Genomic DNA, 18,147 nt, shown 5'->3' with positions numbered 1-18,147 from the left:
CACACTTAACACTGCTGCAAGCCCTCACATCCACAGTTTGCACACACTGCCAGCTATTCACACATGACAACCACATCACCTAAACAGATTGCACTACTCTCACTGACACCCATCCCTCACTCTTGCAGGACAAGGTGGCACACAAACAGAGATGGGGGACAGGTACGCCTGCATGTCCTTACCCACATGGAGGAGCCAGTAAAAATCAATCAGCAACTAACCTGAAAGAAATTGATGATCTCTTTCAGTTGCGCTGGTGGGAGGTTCTTCCTGCTGCTGAATGTGTGTTCAGCTGTATGTGATTAAAAGGTGGCATTAGCTGCTGAGTTGAACTCCAAAATGGCAGTGCAGTCTTCAAATCAGCGTTATACACTGAGCGATGACATGATCTGCCTACTCTTCATACTTCCAGCGTCCGGCACAACTCACACCAGGTGTGTACACCTGCGCTCAGATGCCATGTTGGCCTTTCAAGGCCAAAAACAGGCACTATACATCTGAAATTTGTGCCCTTGAAATGTTAGTCATTTTCCTTTCTTCAGAGATGCTGTCTGCACTGTTGAGTGTTTCGAGCATATTCTATTTTTATGTCAGATTTCCAGCATCAGCAGTATTTGTGGTTTTATTGTTTAAATCAGAAAACCCTGGCTCATAGACTTCTTCCTCACACAATGGCACTGAGGCCTAAAGGCCTGCTATCCGACCCAAACCTGACAGGACCTGATGACAATTGTCGGGTTCGGGTTGGGTCGCACTTCCAGGTCCGGCATTTGGGCTCAGATCAGGTTGGGCCAGATCAGACACGCTCTATCACCACCTTAGGTAAATGACTTTAATGTTAATTTACTTTTTGGACTTTAAAGGTTATTTTAAGCTTGTGGAGGTAAGGAACAAAATGAAAAACGGAAGGTAAGTTAACTGATGGTCGGGTCGGGTTGGGTGCGGGAAAAAATGGAAGGACTCGGGCTGGGTCAGGCTCGGGGTCTGATGTAGTTCTGTCGGGCTCGGGCCGGGTCTCATTTGCAGACCCGAGCAGGCCTTTACTGAGGCCAGTTGTCATATCTTTACCATTGTCTTGGCTGAAGTCAGTTCGTTTAACACAAAAAAAATCAAACCTAAGTAATTCATGGTTTCTACATCTCATCTGCCTAAACCCGCTGTGCCATTGAGGGAACAGCAAGTTGTTGTTAATGAGCAGTATAAGTTTCTTGATGTATGAGAAATCCCGGAAATTAGATTTTTTTTCTGTGAAATGAAAATTTCAGGCTGGATTTTACCAGCCTTCTAGAGACGGGCCAGGAGGTGGGATGCCTGTAAAATTGCGAGGAAAGGCGGGGGTGCGGAGTACCTGTTGCCATTCCGCCGCAATGACATTCTGTCAGCGGCAGGGAAGATGTGGACGGCACTTCCGCCTAGAGGCCAATTATACCACTTAAGTAGCCAAATTAAGGGCCTCTTCCTGCCACTGCTGGCATTTTACCAGGGATGGGTGGGACCTCCACTGCATGAGGAGCCCACGTGGTGAACCCTGGCGACCTCCCTGCGGGCTCATGTGGGGGTGGGGTGGATCCTAATTGGGCATTCTGTGGTCCACAGAGGAGCCCCTGATGGTAATGGCTGCCCGCCCCCTCCCCCCCCCCCACCACCGGTGGCAACAGCTCCCCCCCCACTCTCACTTCCACCCCCCACTCCTCTCCAGGGCCTGCCTCACTTGGCAACCCCCGATACCACAAATCTTGTTCCAAGGGCTGCGTTCAGCGATGCGTCCTCTCGACTGGGTGCAGCCCCAACAGTGGCCACTGCCTCCGGTGGCGCTGCTGAGAATGAAGAGCTGCCAGCCCTCCGATTGGCTGGCCATTCTTGGGGTCGAGCTCCCATCATTTAAAGAGCGGCAGCCGCAATGGCAGCTGATGAACTGCCGGCTGGGCCGAGAATGTAGCCAAGGGTCCCCCAAACAGCCAAAGTGGGGTTGCTCCTGGCTTTCTGGCCCAGTGTCGGGGCCCCCGCTACCCCAACAAAATTCAGCCATACAGAACTAATTAAACAAATGCAGATTCCAAGCTGGGTGAAAGAGATGAAGTCATACCCAGGCAGTTACAGGCTACATGAGGTTGTTTTATTTTCTTATTTCTACATTCTTAAATACTGTCATCTTTTAACCAAAGGGTGACCCTTGCATCTTTTAAAATTAAGCAGACTTCCCATCACATGACAAGCTGAAATTCTTTATGTTCCAGCAGGTGAATGTCACAACACCACATTATAACCATAAAATCATAGCATTCCCAGAATAAATTGCAAAATTATTATCTTGTATGATTTCATTTACATGCAAAAATACTCAGTTGCAATAATATTCAAAAATGCAATCAGTTTTCCTTAGCTATTGTTTGTTGATGCTGATTTTTCTTGTAGGGTACAAGCAGCCAGGCTCACGTGTTTGGATTAAAGCCATTCACCATCTATAATTTTCACGTGCTTGCCATAAATAAAGCTGGGCAAGTGTCAAGTCCATGGACTTCTGCACGCACCCTGGAAGCATCACCCGGTGGACTCAGCAATTTCACTGTTGAGAAGAGAGAAAATGGCCGTGAACTGTTTCTGAAGTGGTCAGAACCCACTAACCCAAATGGAATAATCAAGGTAAGATAATTTAAGACTTGAGCTACTCTGATTCCCTTTAATGTCTAGATGTGCACAAGCTTTGTTGGGTCATGGGGATAATGGTAAAACAGTGTCAGTGTCAATCTTATTTAACTTAAAGTGACACTATGGAGGTGAATTTTAGTAAAAATATATAGTTAAATAGGATTAAAATCAAAATACTGCAGATGCTGGAAATCTGAAATAAAAACAAAAAATGCTGGAAATACTCAGCAGGTCTGGCAGCATCTGTGGAGAGAGAAGCAGAGTTAACATTTCAGGTCAGTGACCCTTCTTCAGAACTAGCAAATATTAGAAATGTAAAAGGTTATAAGCAAGTAAAGTGGGGGTGGGGCAAGAGATAACAAAGGAGAAGGTGTAAGTAGAACAAGGTCACAGAATAGCTGACCAGAAGGTCATGGAGCAAAGGCAAACAATATGTTTATGGTGTGTTGAAAGACAAAGCATTAGTACAGATAGGGTGTTAATGGACTGAAAATTGAACAGCCGCAAGAACAAACATGAAAAAAGACAGTGGGTAAGCAAACTGAACAAACGAAGATGAAATAAAATAAAATAAACACAAAAAAATATATATATATATAAAAAAGGGAAAAAAAAGGAAAATAAAAGTAAAATGGAGGGCCCGTCATGCTCTGAAATTATTGAACTCAATGTTCAGTCCGGCAGGCTGTAGTGTGCCTAATCGGTAAATGAGATGCTGTTCCTCGAGCTTGCGTTGATGTTCACTGGAACACTGCAGCAATCCCAGGACAGAGATGTCAGCATGAGAGCAGGGGGGGTAGTGTTGAAATGGCAAGCAACCGGAAGCTCAGGGTCCTGCTTGCGGACTGAGCGGAGGTGTTCCGCAATGCGTTCACCCAGTCTGCGTTTGGTCTCCCCAGTGGAGAGGAGACCACATTGTGAGCAGCGAATACAGTATACTACTTTGAAAGGAGTACGAGTAAGTCACTGCTTCACCTGAAAGGAGTATTTGGGGCCTGGGATAGTGAGGAGAGAGGAGGTAAATGGGCAGGTATTACACCTCCTGCTATTGCAGGTGGTGGGGGTAATGGAGCAGTGGACCAGGGTGTCACGAAGGGAACGATCCCTTCGGAATGCTGACAGGGGAAGGGAGGGGAAGATGCGTTTGGTAGTGGCATCACGCTGGAGGTGGCGGAAATGGTGGAGGATGATCCTTTGGATATGGAGGCTGATGGGGTGGAAAGTGAGGACAAGGAGAACCCTGTCGCGGGTCTGGGAGGGAGGGAAAGGGGTGAGGGTAGAGGTGCGGGAAATGGGCCGGACACGGTTGAGGGCCCTGTCAACCACAGTGGGGGGGAATCCTCATTTGAGGAAAAAGGAAGACATATCAGAAGCGCTGTCATGGAAGGTAGCATCATCAGAGCAGATGCGTCGGAGACGGAGAAACTGGGAGAATGGAATGGAGTCCTTACAGGAGGCAGGCTGGGAAGAAGTGTAGTCGAGGTAGCTTTGGGAGTCAGTAGGCTTATAATGGATATTAGTAGAGAGCCTATCACCAGAGATGGAGATAGAGATAGAGAAGTCGAGGAAGGGAAGGGAAGTGTCAGAGATGGACCATGCAAAGGTGAGAGAAGGGTGGAAATTAGAAGCAAAGTTGATAAAGTTTTCCAGTTCGGGGCGGGAGCAGTAAACGGCACCGATACAGTCATCAATGTATCGGAAAGAGAGTTGGGGGAGGGGGCCTGAGTAGGACTGGAACAAGGAGTGTTCGACAGATCCCACAAAAAGACAGGCATAACTAGGACCCATGCGGCTACCCATTGCAACCTATTACTTGAAGGAAGTGAGTGGAGTTGAAGGAGAAGTTGTTCAATGTGAGAACAAGTTCAGCCAGGCGGAGGAGGGTGGTGGTGGATGGGGACTAGTTGAGCCTCTGTTCAAGGAAGAAACGGAGAGCCCTCAAACCGTCCTGGTGGGGGATGGAGGTGTAGAGAGATTGGATGTCCATAGCGAAGAGGAGGCGGTTGGGGCCAGGAAACTGGAAATTGTCAAAATGACGTAGGGTATCAGAAGAGTCACGGATGTAGGTGGGAAGAGACTGGACCAGCGGAGAAAAGATAGAGTCAAGTTAGGAAGAAATAAGTTCAGTGGGGCAGGAGCAGGCTGACACAATGGGTCTGCCGGGACAGTCCTGTTTGTGGATTTTGGGAAGGAGGGAGAAGCGGGCTGTCCAGGGTTGTGGGACTATGAGGTTGGAAGCTGTCGAGGGAAGATCTCCAGAGGAGATGAGGTCAGTGACAGTCCTGTGGACAGTAGCTTGATGTTCGGTGGTGGGGTCATGGTCCAGAGGGAGGTAGGAAGAAGTGTCTGAGAGTTGGCGCTGAACCTCTGCAAGGTAGAGGTCGGTTTGCCATACAACAACAGCACCACCCTTGTCTGCAGGTTTGATGACCATGTCAGGGTTAGACCTGAGAGAACGGAGTGCCTCAAGTTCAGAGGGGGACAGGTTAGAGTGAGTGAGGTGGGCAGAGAAATTAAGATGACCAATGTCGCGTCGACAGTTTTCAATGAAAAGATCAAGAGCGGGTAAGAGGCCAGGGGGAGGGGTCCAGGTAGAGGGAGAATGCTGGAGGCGGTTGAATGGGTCTACTGATCAGTTGAATAGTTAAATAGGATTGTTGGCATAGTGTTGGGGGACAGAAATTAACAATTAAAACAGATTAGTTAATCATCTGGAGTTAAAAAATGTGAAAGTATCTTAGGGAAAAGATCTTAGAGGCAAGAACATATATTAACAATTCATTTAAATCAAATGTACAATTCTTACCATGCAGCAAAATCTGTAGTGCCCTATTGGCAAATCTCTGCACATTTGCATGGGAAACATTTTGAGTAAAAATTAACTGATCCAACATTTTGAGTATATCAGTGATTCAATGCATGCTGAACTTTACCATGAATTAACTAAAATGCAAAATGTTGGAAATAAAGGGCTGAATTTTCAGGCCCCGCAGAAGCTTGGAATGAAGGCCTGACGGGGCTCAAAAATACTGACATTGGCCGACATGCCGGTTTCCTGACCCCATTTCCAGCTCTGGACATTTTTGCCCAGATGGGTTCGGGGCCAGCAGGGCTACTTGCCCCACAAGGCCGGCAGCCAATTAGGCTTATTAAGAGCCTTGATAACCTGGGTAAAGGAGGCGGACTGGGATTTGGCCTCCAGTTTCCCGACGCGAAGGGGGGCAATTTAACTGCCTGGTGGCATGCACCCCGTGGCAGGCCAGGTTGCCAGCACTCCAGCCAGGGCTACAAGCCCTCCCTGTCTCCTCGGGTGTGGGTGCAGCCAAAGTCCTCCCCCACCCAACGAAAGCCACAGTGGTGGCCAGGCTGCTTTTTCTCTTTTTTCTTTAACTTTTAAAAAAGTTGGTGAGGGGACACATCCAGGTTGAAGCGCCTTCTCAGTTACTTACCCTCTATTGCAGGCTACTGCTCCTCCCAAGCTTGAAGGCTTCAGATTTACTCTCCAGCTTCAAGAGCCTGCCCACCGCCCTAAATTGGACAGGGAATATCCCCATACCAATTAAGGGGGCGCCCCGGTCAAAATCCCAAAGAGTGACTGTTTCCCCAGGATCCTGAAACAGTCCCAACTCCTATTTTCGAAGTGAAAATTCAACCAATACAGCAAGTCAGTTAGCATCTGTAAAGAGGAACAATGGGTTAGCATTTCAGAATTGATGTTCCATTCGCATTCAGGTATAAATAATTTTTTCGGCAGAATACATAGAGAAAAATCAGATATGCCTGAAGTGGAGCATGTCCAATTTTCCATCCATTAATTTAAATGGACAGAAAGTTGGACAGGCTGCATTTTGGGCATGAGATTCTCCCACTCAAATGTCCTCTTTTTGCTTTGCCCAGGAGATTATTTAGGCCTAAGTGGAAAAACTACACCTTCAGGTAAACCTCTTTGTCAGATCTGGACCATCAGGGAGCTTAAGACATCTTTTCTTGCAGTTTTTTCAAAATGCCATCTTATGTAGTCAGGCAAAATCACATGGGTTTGATTTTGTGGTGGCGGCAGGGCTCCCGGCAACTCAGCCTTTCCGAGCCCCCCCCACCCCCTACACCTAGCGCGATCTTGCATTGTTCTGGCACTTAGATGGCTGGGGCCAGGATCCCCAACCCTTTAAAGACGGGGATCCCGCCTCCAAGAGCTGTTGACCAATCACAGGGCTTGCAGCTCAGCAGTATCGGCAGCACCACAGGGAGCAGTGGATGCTCCCGGTACTGCAGAGGTCATAGACCCAGGCCCAGCACTGGAGAACTAGGTCTCAGGTAAGTGAGGCGGGGTCGCCAGGGCCAGTCTGGAAGGCCCTGGTGATGGCAGGGTGGAAGAGTGGGCATGTAGTGCAAGGGAAGGGGGGGTCCAAGGAGGTGGAACTTTTCCTGGCGGGGGTCCTCCGTGGGCTATAGATTGCCCATGGAGGGGGACACCCCCGCAAGCCCGCAGGGAGGGCACCTTGTATTACTGGGCAACCTCACGACATGGCGGAGGCACCCCCTCCTCTGCTAGGCCGGGCCAGAATCTGGGGTTAAACCTAGGTTTCCTTTCCATTTAAAATATACTCCAAAATTTGGTATGGGGGGAGGTGCACAAAGATCTATTAACCAGCTTCCTCCCTGTATATTGGAAGTGTGTCCGAGGGTTTTGCACATCCAGGTCTGTATTTAATTCTCCCCCAGGCATTGGATTCCGTGGTGGGGGGGAACCTAAAGGTGATTCCAGATGAGGCCCACATGGACCTCAATTCCGTGAGGGCCTAGCCCGATCTGCCCAGTGGTGGTGAGGATCCATGGCAACCCTGCCACTGGGCAATGGGATCACAATTTAAATATTCAAATGAATAAAATTATTAAATTTAAATAGACTTACCTGCGATCTTGAGGGCTCCCCGCAATCTTCGGCACGGCAGCCGGCACTCCCGCTACTTCAGATCCCCATCTGGGGAAATGCAGTGCCACAATAGTGGGGAGGGGGGAAGAGATAGGTTTGTCAGTGCGGGGGTGCGGGGGGATGGGGTCAAATATACGTAATGGCTGTAGGGGATGGTGGGAAGGATTGAACCTTAAACTTTGTGCAGTTTGAGGAGGGGCGAGGGATGTGTTTTGGGAGAGAAGGACAAATAGTTATTGTAATTGTTATGGGGTGGGTGGGAAAGGGGCATTCAAAATTCATTTATTTAATTTTGGGGGTAGGAGTTAAAAAATTTTAATTGAGTGGTAGGGCTGGCTGCCCTTTAAAAATGGCACCTGTGCCTGCGCATAGGCAGCTGACGCCATTGCCAGGGACTGACAGCCTGCTCCCTCCACGAGATTGGTGGTGGTGGTGGGGGTGTGGGCCACCCTGGCTATTTAAATGAGCCACCGCGCTTGAGATTGCTGCAGCTTTTTGGCAAGCAGCCTGCGCGGGCCGGCGGGCTCTTAAAATCCAGCCCCTATCATGGGAATTCCTCGACTTATAGCCTTATTAACTGGCAGCTGGTGAAACTTTTGTTCAGTACCTAGTAAAAACCTGGGACTGAACTAAAAAGAGGTAATTAATCTGCTCTGAAATTGAGTACCTTTCCAAAAATGCCTGTAAGCTCTAGGAAAATACATATTTTTAATGTGGTGCTTCTTCGGTTCTCCCAGCCTCCGAAGAGCATGATGCTGCTCCCTTTCTCCTCGCAGGGCAGGCTCCTCTGAAGCTTCCTTACAGGCACGGGCCTACCTCAAGTATTTAAATAACCTTATCCCTACAAATTGGAATTAGTTCTGAACCTATTTCCTTGGGCAATTTTCGGTTGCGTTTCTCCCTGCTGAGTGGGACCCCCGAAAATGTCGGCTATCTACGAGGTGTGCAGCTTTATGAAAGCCCCTGAATGAAATTCTGAAATGCATTCAAAGAAAATAGCTGGGATATTTTAAAATGTTTGACATTATTGCTGTTATTTCCTGATGGAGTTGTATCGATTGTCCACCATAAGTCTGGCAGAAGATCCACAGCGAAACAGTGTAAATGTTGTTCACACCATTTCTTCAGGGTTTCTGCAGATCTACCATTGAGGTTACAGCAGATGTTTGGTAGAACCCTTACAGAAATTCAACGTTTGTTCTCTGGATCTCCCTGCTGTTCTGGGCAACCTTGTTCTGCAAGAGAGAGGCAGAATTTCAGTGCTTGTGTTGCACTCTGTTTGGGTGATGTGCCTGCCACAGCTGAGAAGCTGTCAAGGCAGTGAGAGGCTAGCATTTTGGAAGATGTGTGAATTGGAGGATCTGAATATTAAACATGAGTCCTGAGTGCTAATGAGTACTGCTGGGTGAAAGATGGCTATGTGGTGCATTCATCAGCTTGAGATGTTGATGATGTAGTGGGTATGCCATATCACTTGAGGATGCATTCACTGACCTTGACAACGCATGTGAGGTCATTAAACTTTTTGCTGCACTGCTGCCAGGTCCTTGGGGCCAGGCTCTAGTGATTCACCTCCCTTGCCACATACTCCCATTCCCTTCAAAGGCTGCTGCATGAGGGCCTCCTGTTCACCCCACTCCCCCCACCACCTGGCAGAAACATGGCCTCTCTCCTGGACTCCACCTGGGTCACTAGTGCGTTGAACATGGCGTCAATAATCATGGTGCTCTCTTCCTTGCCTGGTACACCAATTTTCTTGACCTTCTGTGTTCCAAAATCACTTTGTCAGCCTTCAATATGGTAGTTCAGCTCTCCTCTAGAAGGGACATTTTGCCTTACAGAGTTCGAGGTTAACTGCAACACATGCTAGCCTTGCACACTGTTAGGCCCCCACTCTCTGCGGCCAGACAGCCAGCAGGCGCTTGGCCCCATCCTACAATCATGATAATGTGGTGCCCAGCACAAAATTACATGCTGGATTGAATCTTCAATGGAACCGGTGAGGGCTGGTCATGAATCGTGGTTCCCATGCCCAAAAACCAGGGTAAACCAAATTTTCGCCCACTATCTCTGCTCACTGATTGACTCTACTAATTGTACTTTTTAAGCACATTCGCTCCATTCCTGCTATAAAAAACACTCAGATTCAGAAAGTCAATCTTCTTTTATACATGTAAGCCGAGAAAGTACTGTTGGCAATAGTAGAGGTGATTGTTAACTGTTTACATATGATATTCCTCTGTCCACCAGTTTAATAGAGGCATTAATCATTTAGTTTAAAAGGGAAAATGCCTCTGTATCATTCAAGAAACAGGAATTTATACGTGCACATTACACATTCAGATCACCAACAATAACCTCTAGGCTGCAGTCTGTTGTAAGAAACACTCCTTGTGCTGAATTTTGCCGTGAGCGTCGAGAACCTGATGTCAGGATCATTTCTGGGTCCGGACCCCGTGTTTCAGTAGTTTACCTGCCAGTTTGATTTTGCAGGAGGCGGATAGTTAGTAGGCCGCCTCTGTGTTCGCTGTCCATAAGGGCTGCAGAGGCAGGAGGGCCAATCAAAGTGCCTGAATCAAAGGGCAGTTGGCAGCCCCAGCTTGAAGGCTGTGTGTTGCTGATCTGAATGGAGCTGGAGAGGGCAGCACAAGATGAAGGCGCGATAATGATGGTGCGAATGGCAGTCAGTCCCACCTGCCCAGCACTATCTGGGAGATCCGTCTGCAGGTGAGGCACAACCATTTGCAGGTGGATGACCTGAGGATTACTGGTTTGGTCTTTCACAGTTCAAACTTCGTATTCATCTCATGGCTCTCTGACCTCCCGCTCTACTCTCGGCTCCTGTGAGTAGGCAAGCTGCAGACAAAGCGGGGGCTCGATGCGCCTTTAGCAAAATTGCAGTCCATTCGAGAAATGCTGGATCATTACAGCAATAATTGCCTTAACCTTCTGCTGTTACTGCTGCACTCCTGACTCTGGGAAATGCACAAGGAGGCGGGAAGATGTTAGGGAGCCAGTCCAACACCTATTTTTCTAGATCTCCCAGCCTCTCCACTTCCCCCACCTCCAAAGCCACTTCCATGGGGTTGGGAAAATTCTGTCCATTGTTTGCAGAGAGAGCTCTGAGTTTAACTTCAGTTACAATCAAAGAAATAGTTATTGAATCAAAAGCATTATGTGAACATTCACTGTAGTTCAGCGTACACATTGACAAGTTTGAGATTCAAAATTTGCAGCATTCTGTGGAGGGACTTTTAACCCCATATCCCCCTGGCAGGGGAGGCAAGAAATCGGGGATTAAATTCATAAAAATGGGAAACCTGACCCCAACCCACCATGAACAATCTCTGAGTGACTCAGAGTCAAAGTCACTCTGCTACTGTAACACCAAGAGGCAAGTCCTGTAAATAGATAGCTCTGCACTGTATGGGCTGAATTTTATTGGGGCGCCGCCATCTGTGACGGCGCTCTTTGAACTCAGCGCAGTACCCGCATTTAGCGGCTGCCACAGAGCCCCCAATATCACGTGGGGAGAGGCGGGACATTCGGCGCAGTGAGGAACCCTTTGACAGCTGTGCAGCAGGTGCTGAGGCCCTATTTTAAGTGTCCCAGCACCTGCTTCCTGACAGCTGTCAAAGAAATCCTTAACTGGCTGATGAACAGTGGGGCTGCTGTCAATCTGGCAGCAAAGCAGAAAGTCCTGCAGAAATCCAGCAGGTCAGGCAGCATCTGTGGAGAGAGAAGCAGAGTTAACTTGTCCAAGTTCACAGACCTGAAAGTTAACTCTGCTTCTCTCTCCACTGATGCTACTTGACCTGCTGAGTTACCCCAGCACTTTCTGCTTTGTTGCCACATACTTACTCTGCTGTGTCCCAGTGTCCTGTGAAGTTGTGATCCTCTTCTTCCACTCAAGTGTAACATTCCTTCTTGTAGGCGTACCACACCTAGGTGAATAATCTTAATTTTGCACATTCCAGGACGTGAGACTTAAATAGACTATAAAAGGTATTACAGAGGTTTACAGAGAACACACTGACACAGATGGAAATGCACAGGAGTTACAGCAATATAAATACGTCTTTCACTAAATGTTCCTCGCCAACATGTGTGTCCTTTTCTCTGTGTGAATGATGTGTGCCAGCATGTAGCGCCAATGTCACATCCCTTTGCATCATTGGCCCTTCAGAAGAGCCAATGTATGCAATAACATCATTGTCATGCCACCATTACATATGAGCGTCTCCACGGATGCAGTGACGTGGACATTGGCTCAGTCAGCTGCTGCCTCTAATGGTTTACACAGGGATGCTGCAGATGTGGACTGGTGCACAGCAGGTGAGCGAGGGTGATGTGTGGCTTGCAAAACTCATGTTGGATACTATGGAGTAGAGAGCCTTTGTCTGATAAGCCACTGCCATATATCCCTAGCTCACTGCTAACCCTGCATGTAGAGCCTGCATGCCATCTGCCTTCCCATGAGTGTATCATATTGTAGGTCCTCAGCGTCCTCATAATCCGAGGAGGAATCCTGTTGACGTCTCTCCTCATCATTGCCAGGCCTATTGGGTGCGTAGCTGTGCAGAGCAGTAAAGAAAGGAGCCGGCCTTTTTGGCCCGCAGTACAGGGCATCACCCTATCCATCCAGCATTGGAGGTGCTCTTTCAGCATGCCGATCTGCTGCTCAATGGTGACTCATATAGCTCAGTGGCTGGCGTTGTATCTCTGCTCTGCAGCAGTGGTGGAGTCTCTCACTGGTGTTGGGAGCCATGTCTGCAAAGGATAGCCCTTATCTCCAAGAAACCACCCCTCCATTTGAGCCAGTTCACTGAACAGCAGTGGCAGTTGGGACTGTGCAAGACCCAGGTGGCATGGCAGCTTCCTGAGAAGCAGTCACACATTCACTGCAAGCATCTGTGGTGATCACATACCAGCTTCACCTAGATTGAGAGGGCTCCTTTAATGGTGACATCTGCAGGCGATAACCTGGCAGTAGGCCTGATGGCCACATGAGTGCAGTCTATGAACATTGCAACCTATGGTTCTCAAGCAAGGGTGCCAGAACCAATGGCCCTCTGGGCCTGGCTGTGAGAGTCCGTCCTGAAGCGGACATCCTCACTGGCTCTCCGGTGCAGGATATTGGTGACCTCCCTGATGTAGCGGTGCACTGCTGACTGTGTGACCCCACTAAGGTCTCTGTGTGACCCCTAAAAGGCTGCAGAGGCATCGGGCTTGAGAACCATTGCCACTATGAGGAACAAAGGCATGGGATGTCCACCGGAGCCCATGGGCTGCAGGTCATCCTTGAGCAGGGCATAGAGACGTGTCACCACCCTCTCTATATGAACAATCTCCTCTGACACTGGTGCTCTAACATCCGATGGCATGTCATGTGGGACCTGTAGATGCACAGCAACCGTAATGGCGAGCTCCCCTTGGGGGTTGCTGCTCATGACCCGGGGCCTCTATGTGGATCACACCTGCCTGTTGATATTGCCTCTGGCGCATACAAATCCTCATGGGCAGAGGATCACACACTGTAGGATGAACCATACCTATTTCCATGTGATAAAGTTGAACCCTGTCTGTATTCGAAGGTCCCTAACAGGGCATGGATTGGTGTTGACGGGTACATCAGCTGCTTTCCTGGATCAACTATGTGGCATGCCATGACATTGCCCATCTTGGCCAACACTCAAAGTGGCACAACATAACCACATCAAGATCCTGCCAGCTGAATCGATTGCCCCCACCATCCATTATAACCTTAATGCTCCTGTCATTTCTGGCACCCTCCCCACAGCGTGCCTAGTGTGCCATTGCCCCCTCACAAACACAGAGTGTACACTGTTAACGGAGGGTTGGTACATGGTACCTCCCTTCATGTCAGCACAGCTTTCCCTCCAGTAATCCCAGACCCCCTCCCTTTCAGAATGCAGAATGCGACCCCTGTGTATCCCCCCCTCCCTTCTCCCTTTAGAATCCCTTCCATTATGCAGAGTGAGGACCTGCCGGCCACCCGTTCAACTAAAATTCTGGCAGTGTCAGTGGAGAGGCGGCGGGCTGCATAACCAACATAGGTAAGTAATCATTACCATATGCTGATAGTGGTGCCGCCGCCGTGCGGGGTGGGGGGCCGCACCAAGGTCCCGCCGCCGCTGGTAAAATGTGGCGGGCCCGTCTCGATGTTGTGGCTCGAGGCGGGCCTCTCCCCACAACATTTTATCGGCCCCCATGCCACGATCTGCGGCGTTGAGGGTCCGGTAAAATTCAGCCCTATACGTGAAGAGTGCAGGATGGCATGCCAGAAGCCGCACCAGGCATAACTCAAAATCAGGTGTCAACTGGGTGAAGCTAAAACCGAGGACTACTTGCGTGCCAAACAGAGTCAGCATCATGTGATAGACAGTGTTAAGCGATCCTATAACCAATGGATCAGATCTAAACTCTGCAGTCCTGCCATTTCCAGTCGTGAAGGGTGGTGGACAATTAAACAACTAACTGGAGGAGATGGCTCCACAAATATCCCCATCATCAATGAGCGGGGAGCCCAGTACATCAGTGCAAAAGATAAGGCTGAAACATTTGCAACAATCTTCAGCCAGAAGTGCCGGGTTGATGATCCATCACGGCCTCCTCCTGAAGTCCCCAGCATCACGGATGCCAGTCTTCAGCCAATTCGATTCACTCAGTTTCTGCCCTCAGAAACGACTGAAGGCACTAGATACTACAAGGGCTATGGGCCCTGACAACATTCCGGCAATAGTACTGAAGACCTGTGCTCCAGAACTTGCCGCGCCCCGAGCAAAGCTGTTCCAGTACAGCTACAACACTGGCATCTACCCGGAAATGTTAAAAATTGCCCAGGTATGTCCTGTACACAAAAGCAGGACAAGTCCAACCCGGCCAATTACTGCCCCATCAGCCCACTCTCAATCATCAGTAAAGTGATGGAAGGTGTCGTCGACAGTGCTATCAAGCGGCACTTGCTGAGCAATAACCTGCTCACTGACTGTCAGTTTGGGTTCCACCAGGGCCACTCAGCTCCTGACCTCATTACAGCCTTGGTTCAATTACGGACAAAAGAGCTGAACTCCAGAGGTGAGGTGCGAATGACTGCCCTTGACATCAATGCAGCATCGAGTATGGCATCCAGGAGCCCTAGCAAAACTGAAGTCAATGGGAATCAGGGGGGGAAACTCTCCGCTGGTTGGAGTCGTACCTAGCACAAAGGAAGATAGTTGTGGTTGTTGGAGGTTAATTATCTCAGCTCCAGGACATCACTGCAGGAGTTCCTCAGGGTAGTGTCCCAGGCCCAACCATCATCAGCTGCTTTATCAATGACCTTCCTTCAATCATAAGGTCAGAAGTTGGGATATTTGCTGATGATTGTGCAATGTTCAGCACCATTCGCAACTTCTTAGATACTGAAGCAGCCCGTGTCGAAATGCAGCAAGACCTGGACAATATCCAGGCTTGGGCTGATAAGTGGAAGTAACATTCGTGCCACACAAGTGCCAGGCAATGACCATCTCCAACAAGAGAGAATCTAACCATCTCCCCTGGACATTCAATGACATTACAATCGCTGAATCCCCCACTATCAACATCCTAGGGGTTACTATTGACCAGAAACCGAACTGGAGTAACCATGTGAATACCATGGATAGAAGAGCAGGTCAGAGGCTAGGAATCCCGTGGCGAGTAACACACCTCCTGATTCCCCTAAGCCTGTCCACCATCTACAAGGCACAAGTCAGGAGTGTGATGAAATACTCTCCACTTGCCTGGATGGGTGCAGCTCCAATACTCAAGAAGCTCAACACCATCCAGGACAAAGCAGCCCGCTTGATTGGCACACCATCCACAAACATTCACTTCCTCCACCGCCGACACACAGTGGCAGCAGTGTGTATCATCTACAAGATGCACTGCAGCACTGAACCAAGGCTCCTTAGATAGCACCTTCCAAGGCCACAATCTCTACCACCTAGAAGGACAAGGGCAGCAGATGCATAGGAACACCACCACGTTCCCCTCCAAGTCACACACCACCTGACTTGGCACTATATCGCTGTTTCTTCACTGTCGCTGGGTCAAAATCCTGGAACTCCCTTCCTAACTGCACTGTAGGTGTACTTACCCCATATGGACTAGGGCAGTTCAAGAGGCAGCTCACCACCACCTTCTCAAGGGCAATTAGGGATGGGCAACAAATGCTGGCCTAGCCAGCAACTCCCACATCCCAGGAACGAATTTTTTAAAAAACTTGTTCGCTGTTTAATAAACCTCTTTGAGATCTTCAACAAACTGAACTTCATGCATCTCATTTATGTTGCATCAGACAACATAAAAAAGCTTCTTATTACATGGTGGCAGCGGTGGAGGAATGTGAGCGAGTAACCTGCTCTTGAGAGAAGTGCTGGTAATTAGAATATATTAATGAGGCTGCATGCCTGAGATTTTAGCAGCCATGTGGATTTAAAGTCTGTGGGCCTCATTACCCATTGTTTGGGACAGTAGGGGGCTAAAGGGAGGTGTGAATTAAGTGGCATCTATTCACAAATAACATGCTCACCAATTCTCAAAAGGCCCACTCGACTCCAGATCTCATTACAGCATTTGTCCAAACATGGACAAAAAAGCTGAATTCCAGAGGTAAGGTGAGAGTGACTGCCCTTGACACGAAGGCAGCCTTTGACTGAGTGTGGCATCAAAGAGCCCTACTAAGAATTGAAGTCAGTGGCAATCAGGGTACAAAGTCTCCATTGGTTGGAGTCATACCAGCATAAAGAAAGATGGTTGTGGTCATTGGAGGCCAATCATCTCAGCCCCAGGAGATTGCTGCAGAAATTCCTCGGGGCAGTGCCATAGGCTCAACCATTTTCATCAACAACCTTCTCTCAGTCATAAGGTCAGAGGTGAGGCTCTTCGCTGATGGATTGCACAGTGTTCAGTTACATTTGCAACTTCTCAGATACTGAAGCAGACTGTGCCTGCATGCAGCAAGACCTGGACAACATTCAGCTTGAAAAGTGGCAAGTAACATTTTTGCTACACAAGTGGAAAGCAATGACCATCTCCAACAAGAGAGGGTCTAACTATCTATACTTAACATTCAATGGCATTACCATTGGCGAATCTTCCACCATAAACATCCTAGGAGTCACCATTGATCAGAAACTTAAATGGATAAGCCACATAAATAATGTAGCTACAAGAGTGACTCACCTCCTGACTTTCCAAAGCCTTTCTATCATCTACAAGGCACAAGTCTGGAGTGTGATAGAATCCCAATTGCCTGGTTGAGTGCAGGTCCAACAACACTCAAGAAGCTTGACACCATCCAGGGCAAAGCAACCTTCGTGATGGCCACCCTGTCCACCACCTTAAACATTCACTCCCTCCACCACCGGCTCACCATGTCTGCAGCATATACTATCTACATGTTGCACTACCAAGGCTTCTTCAACAACACCTCCCAAACCTGCTAATTCTAACGTCTAGAAGGACAAAGGCAGCAGGCACATGGGAACACCACTACTTGCAAGTTGCCCTCCAAGTCACATACCATCTTCACTTGCAAAAATTATTGCTGCTCCTTCATCATTGTTGAGTCAAAGTCCTGGAACCCCTCCCTAACTGCGGCTGTACCTTCACCAACTGGTTCAGGAAGGCAGCTCGCCACCACCTTCTCAAGGGCAATTAGGGATGGAAAATAAATACTGGCCTTGCCAGTGACACCCACATCCTATGAATGAATACAAAAAACTTGTCAGATCTAGCAAGTAAGTGCATTTCCAGCAAAGCTTGTAGGCCAGGGGGAGCAGGAGTGCTTCCACACACTGGCCACTCAAGCTAACCTTCTGTTGTGATCTCTCCCATGTCGATCCCCAGTGATATACAGAATCTTTGCAATCTGATGCCTCTCCCCGATTGGCCAATCCCCTCCACAATCCAGTGCCTGCCCCTCCTGTGATAGGATCTGATATCTGACCCCACAGCAATGATCAAATTCTACCACAATTCAATGTCTCTGCGCAGTCGGCCAACCACCCCCCAGCAATCCCTCCCTCTCTCCTCGCAGCCTTCTACAGCTGGGCTTCTCACCTGGCAGCAACCAGCCTCTCAATCTGGCTGGCTGCCTGGCGGCAAATGGAGAAAAAAATTCAAATGAGGTCCTGCCGTCAAATTTGGCAGGACCTCCACCTTTCTGGTATTTATGGGTTTCCAGGCTGCTGATGCTCCCCTTTCCACTCCCTCCCTGTAAATAATGGCATGTTAAAGCTTAATTAAAGTATCAATCAATAATGAAAAATCAAACATAAGGCACGATCGCACACTCTTAGCAGTGAGTGGTGTTTACTGGATACACATCATGAGGACAGCCTGTGATTTTCTAGCCCTTGGGCCAATGTTTTTCCATGATGTGCTCCATGTGAGCACCGGTCTCCGCGAGGAGCACCAAAATACCGAATTGGCCCGATAGTGTCAAATATGATATCATTTTGACAGGTGTTTGTTCATAATTTTAAAATTCTCATCCATGTTTTCAAATGGCCTCGCCC

General features: G+C 48.6%; 1 protein-coding gene across 1 annotated transcript in view; it reads left to right on the top strand.

The window, feature by feature from the left end:
• The window catches only part of ush2a (Usher syndrome 2A (autosomal recessive, mild)), a 1,262,450-nt gene that overhangs the window by 1,150,393 nt on the left and 93,910 nt on the right, over positions 1–18,147 (top strand). Inside the window, exon 82 of the mRNA XM_068045693.1 lies at positions 2,416–2,643. Within this exon, the coding sequence (XP_067901794.1) occupies positions 2,416–2,643 (228 nt within the window). The remainder of the gene's footprint in view (positions 1–2,415; positions 2,644–18,147) is intronic.

The sequence above is a fragment of the Heterodontus francisci genome, chromosome 13, assembly GCF_036365525.1.
Source record: "Heterodontus francisci isolate sHetFra1 chromosome 13, sHetFra1.hap1, whole genome shotgun sequence".
In the NCBI taxonomy this organism is placed as follows: Eukaryota; Metazoa; Chordata; class Chondrichthyes; order Heterodontiformes; family Heterodontidae; genus Heterodontus; species Heterodontus francisci.
The sequence above is the reverse complement of the archived record's forward strand: the minus strand, read 5'-3'. Positions and strand labels throughout refer to the sequence as shown.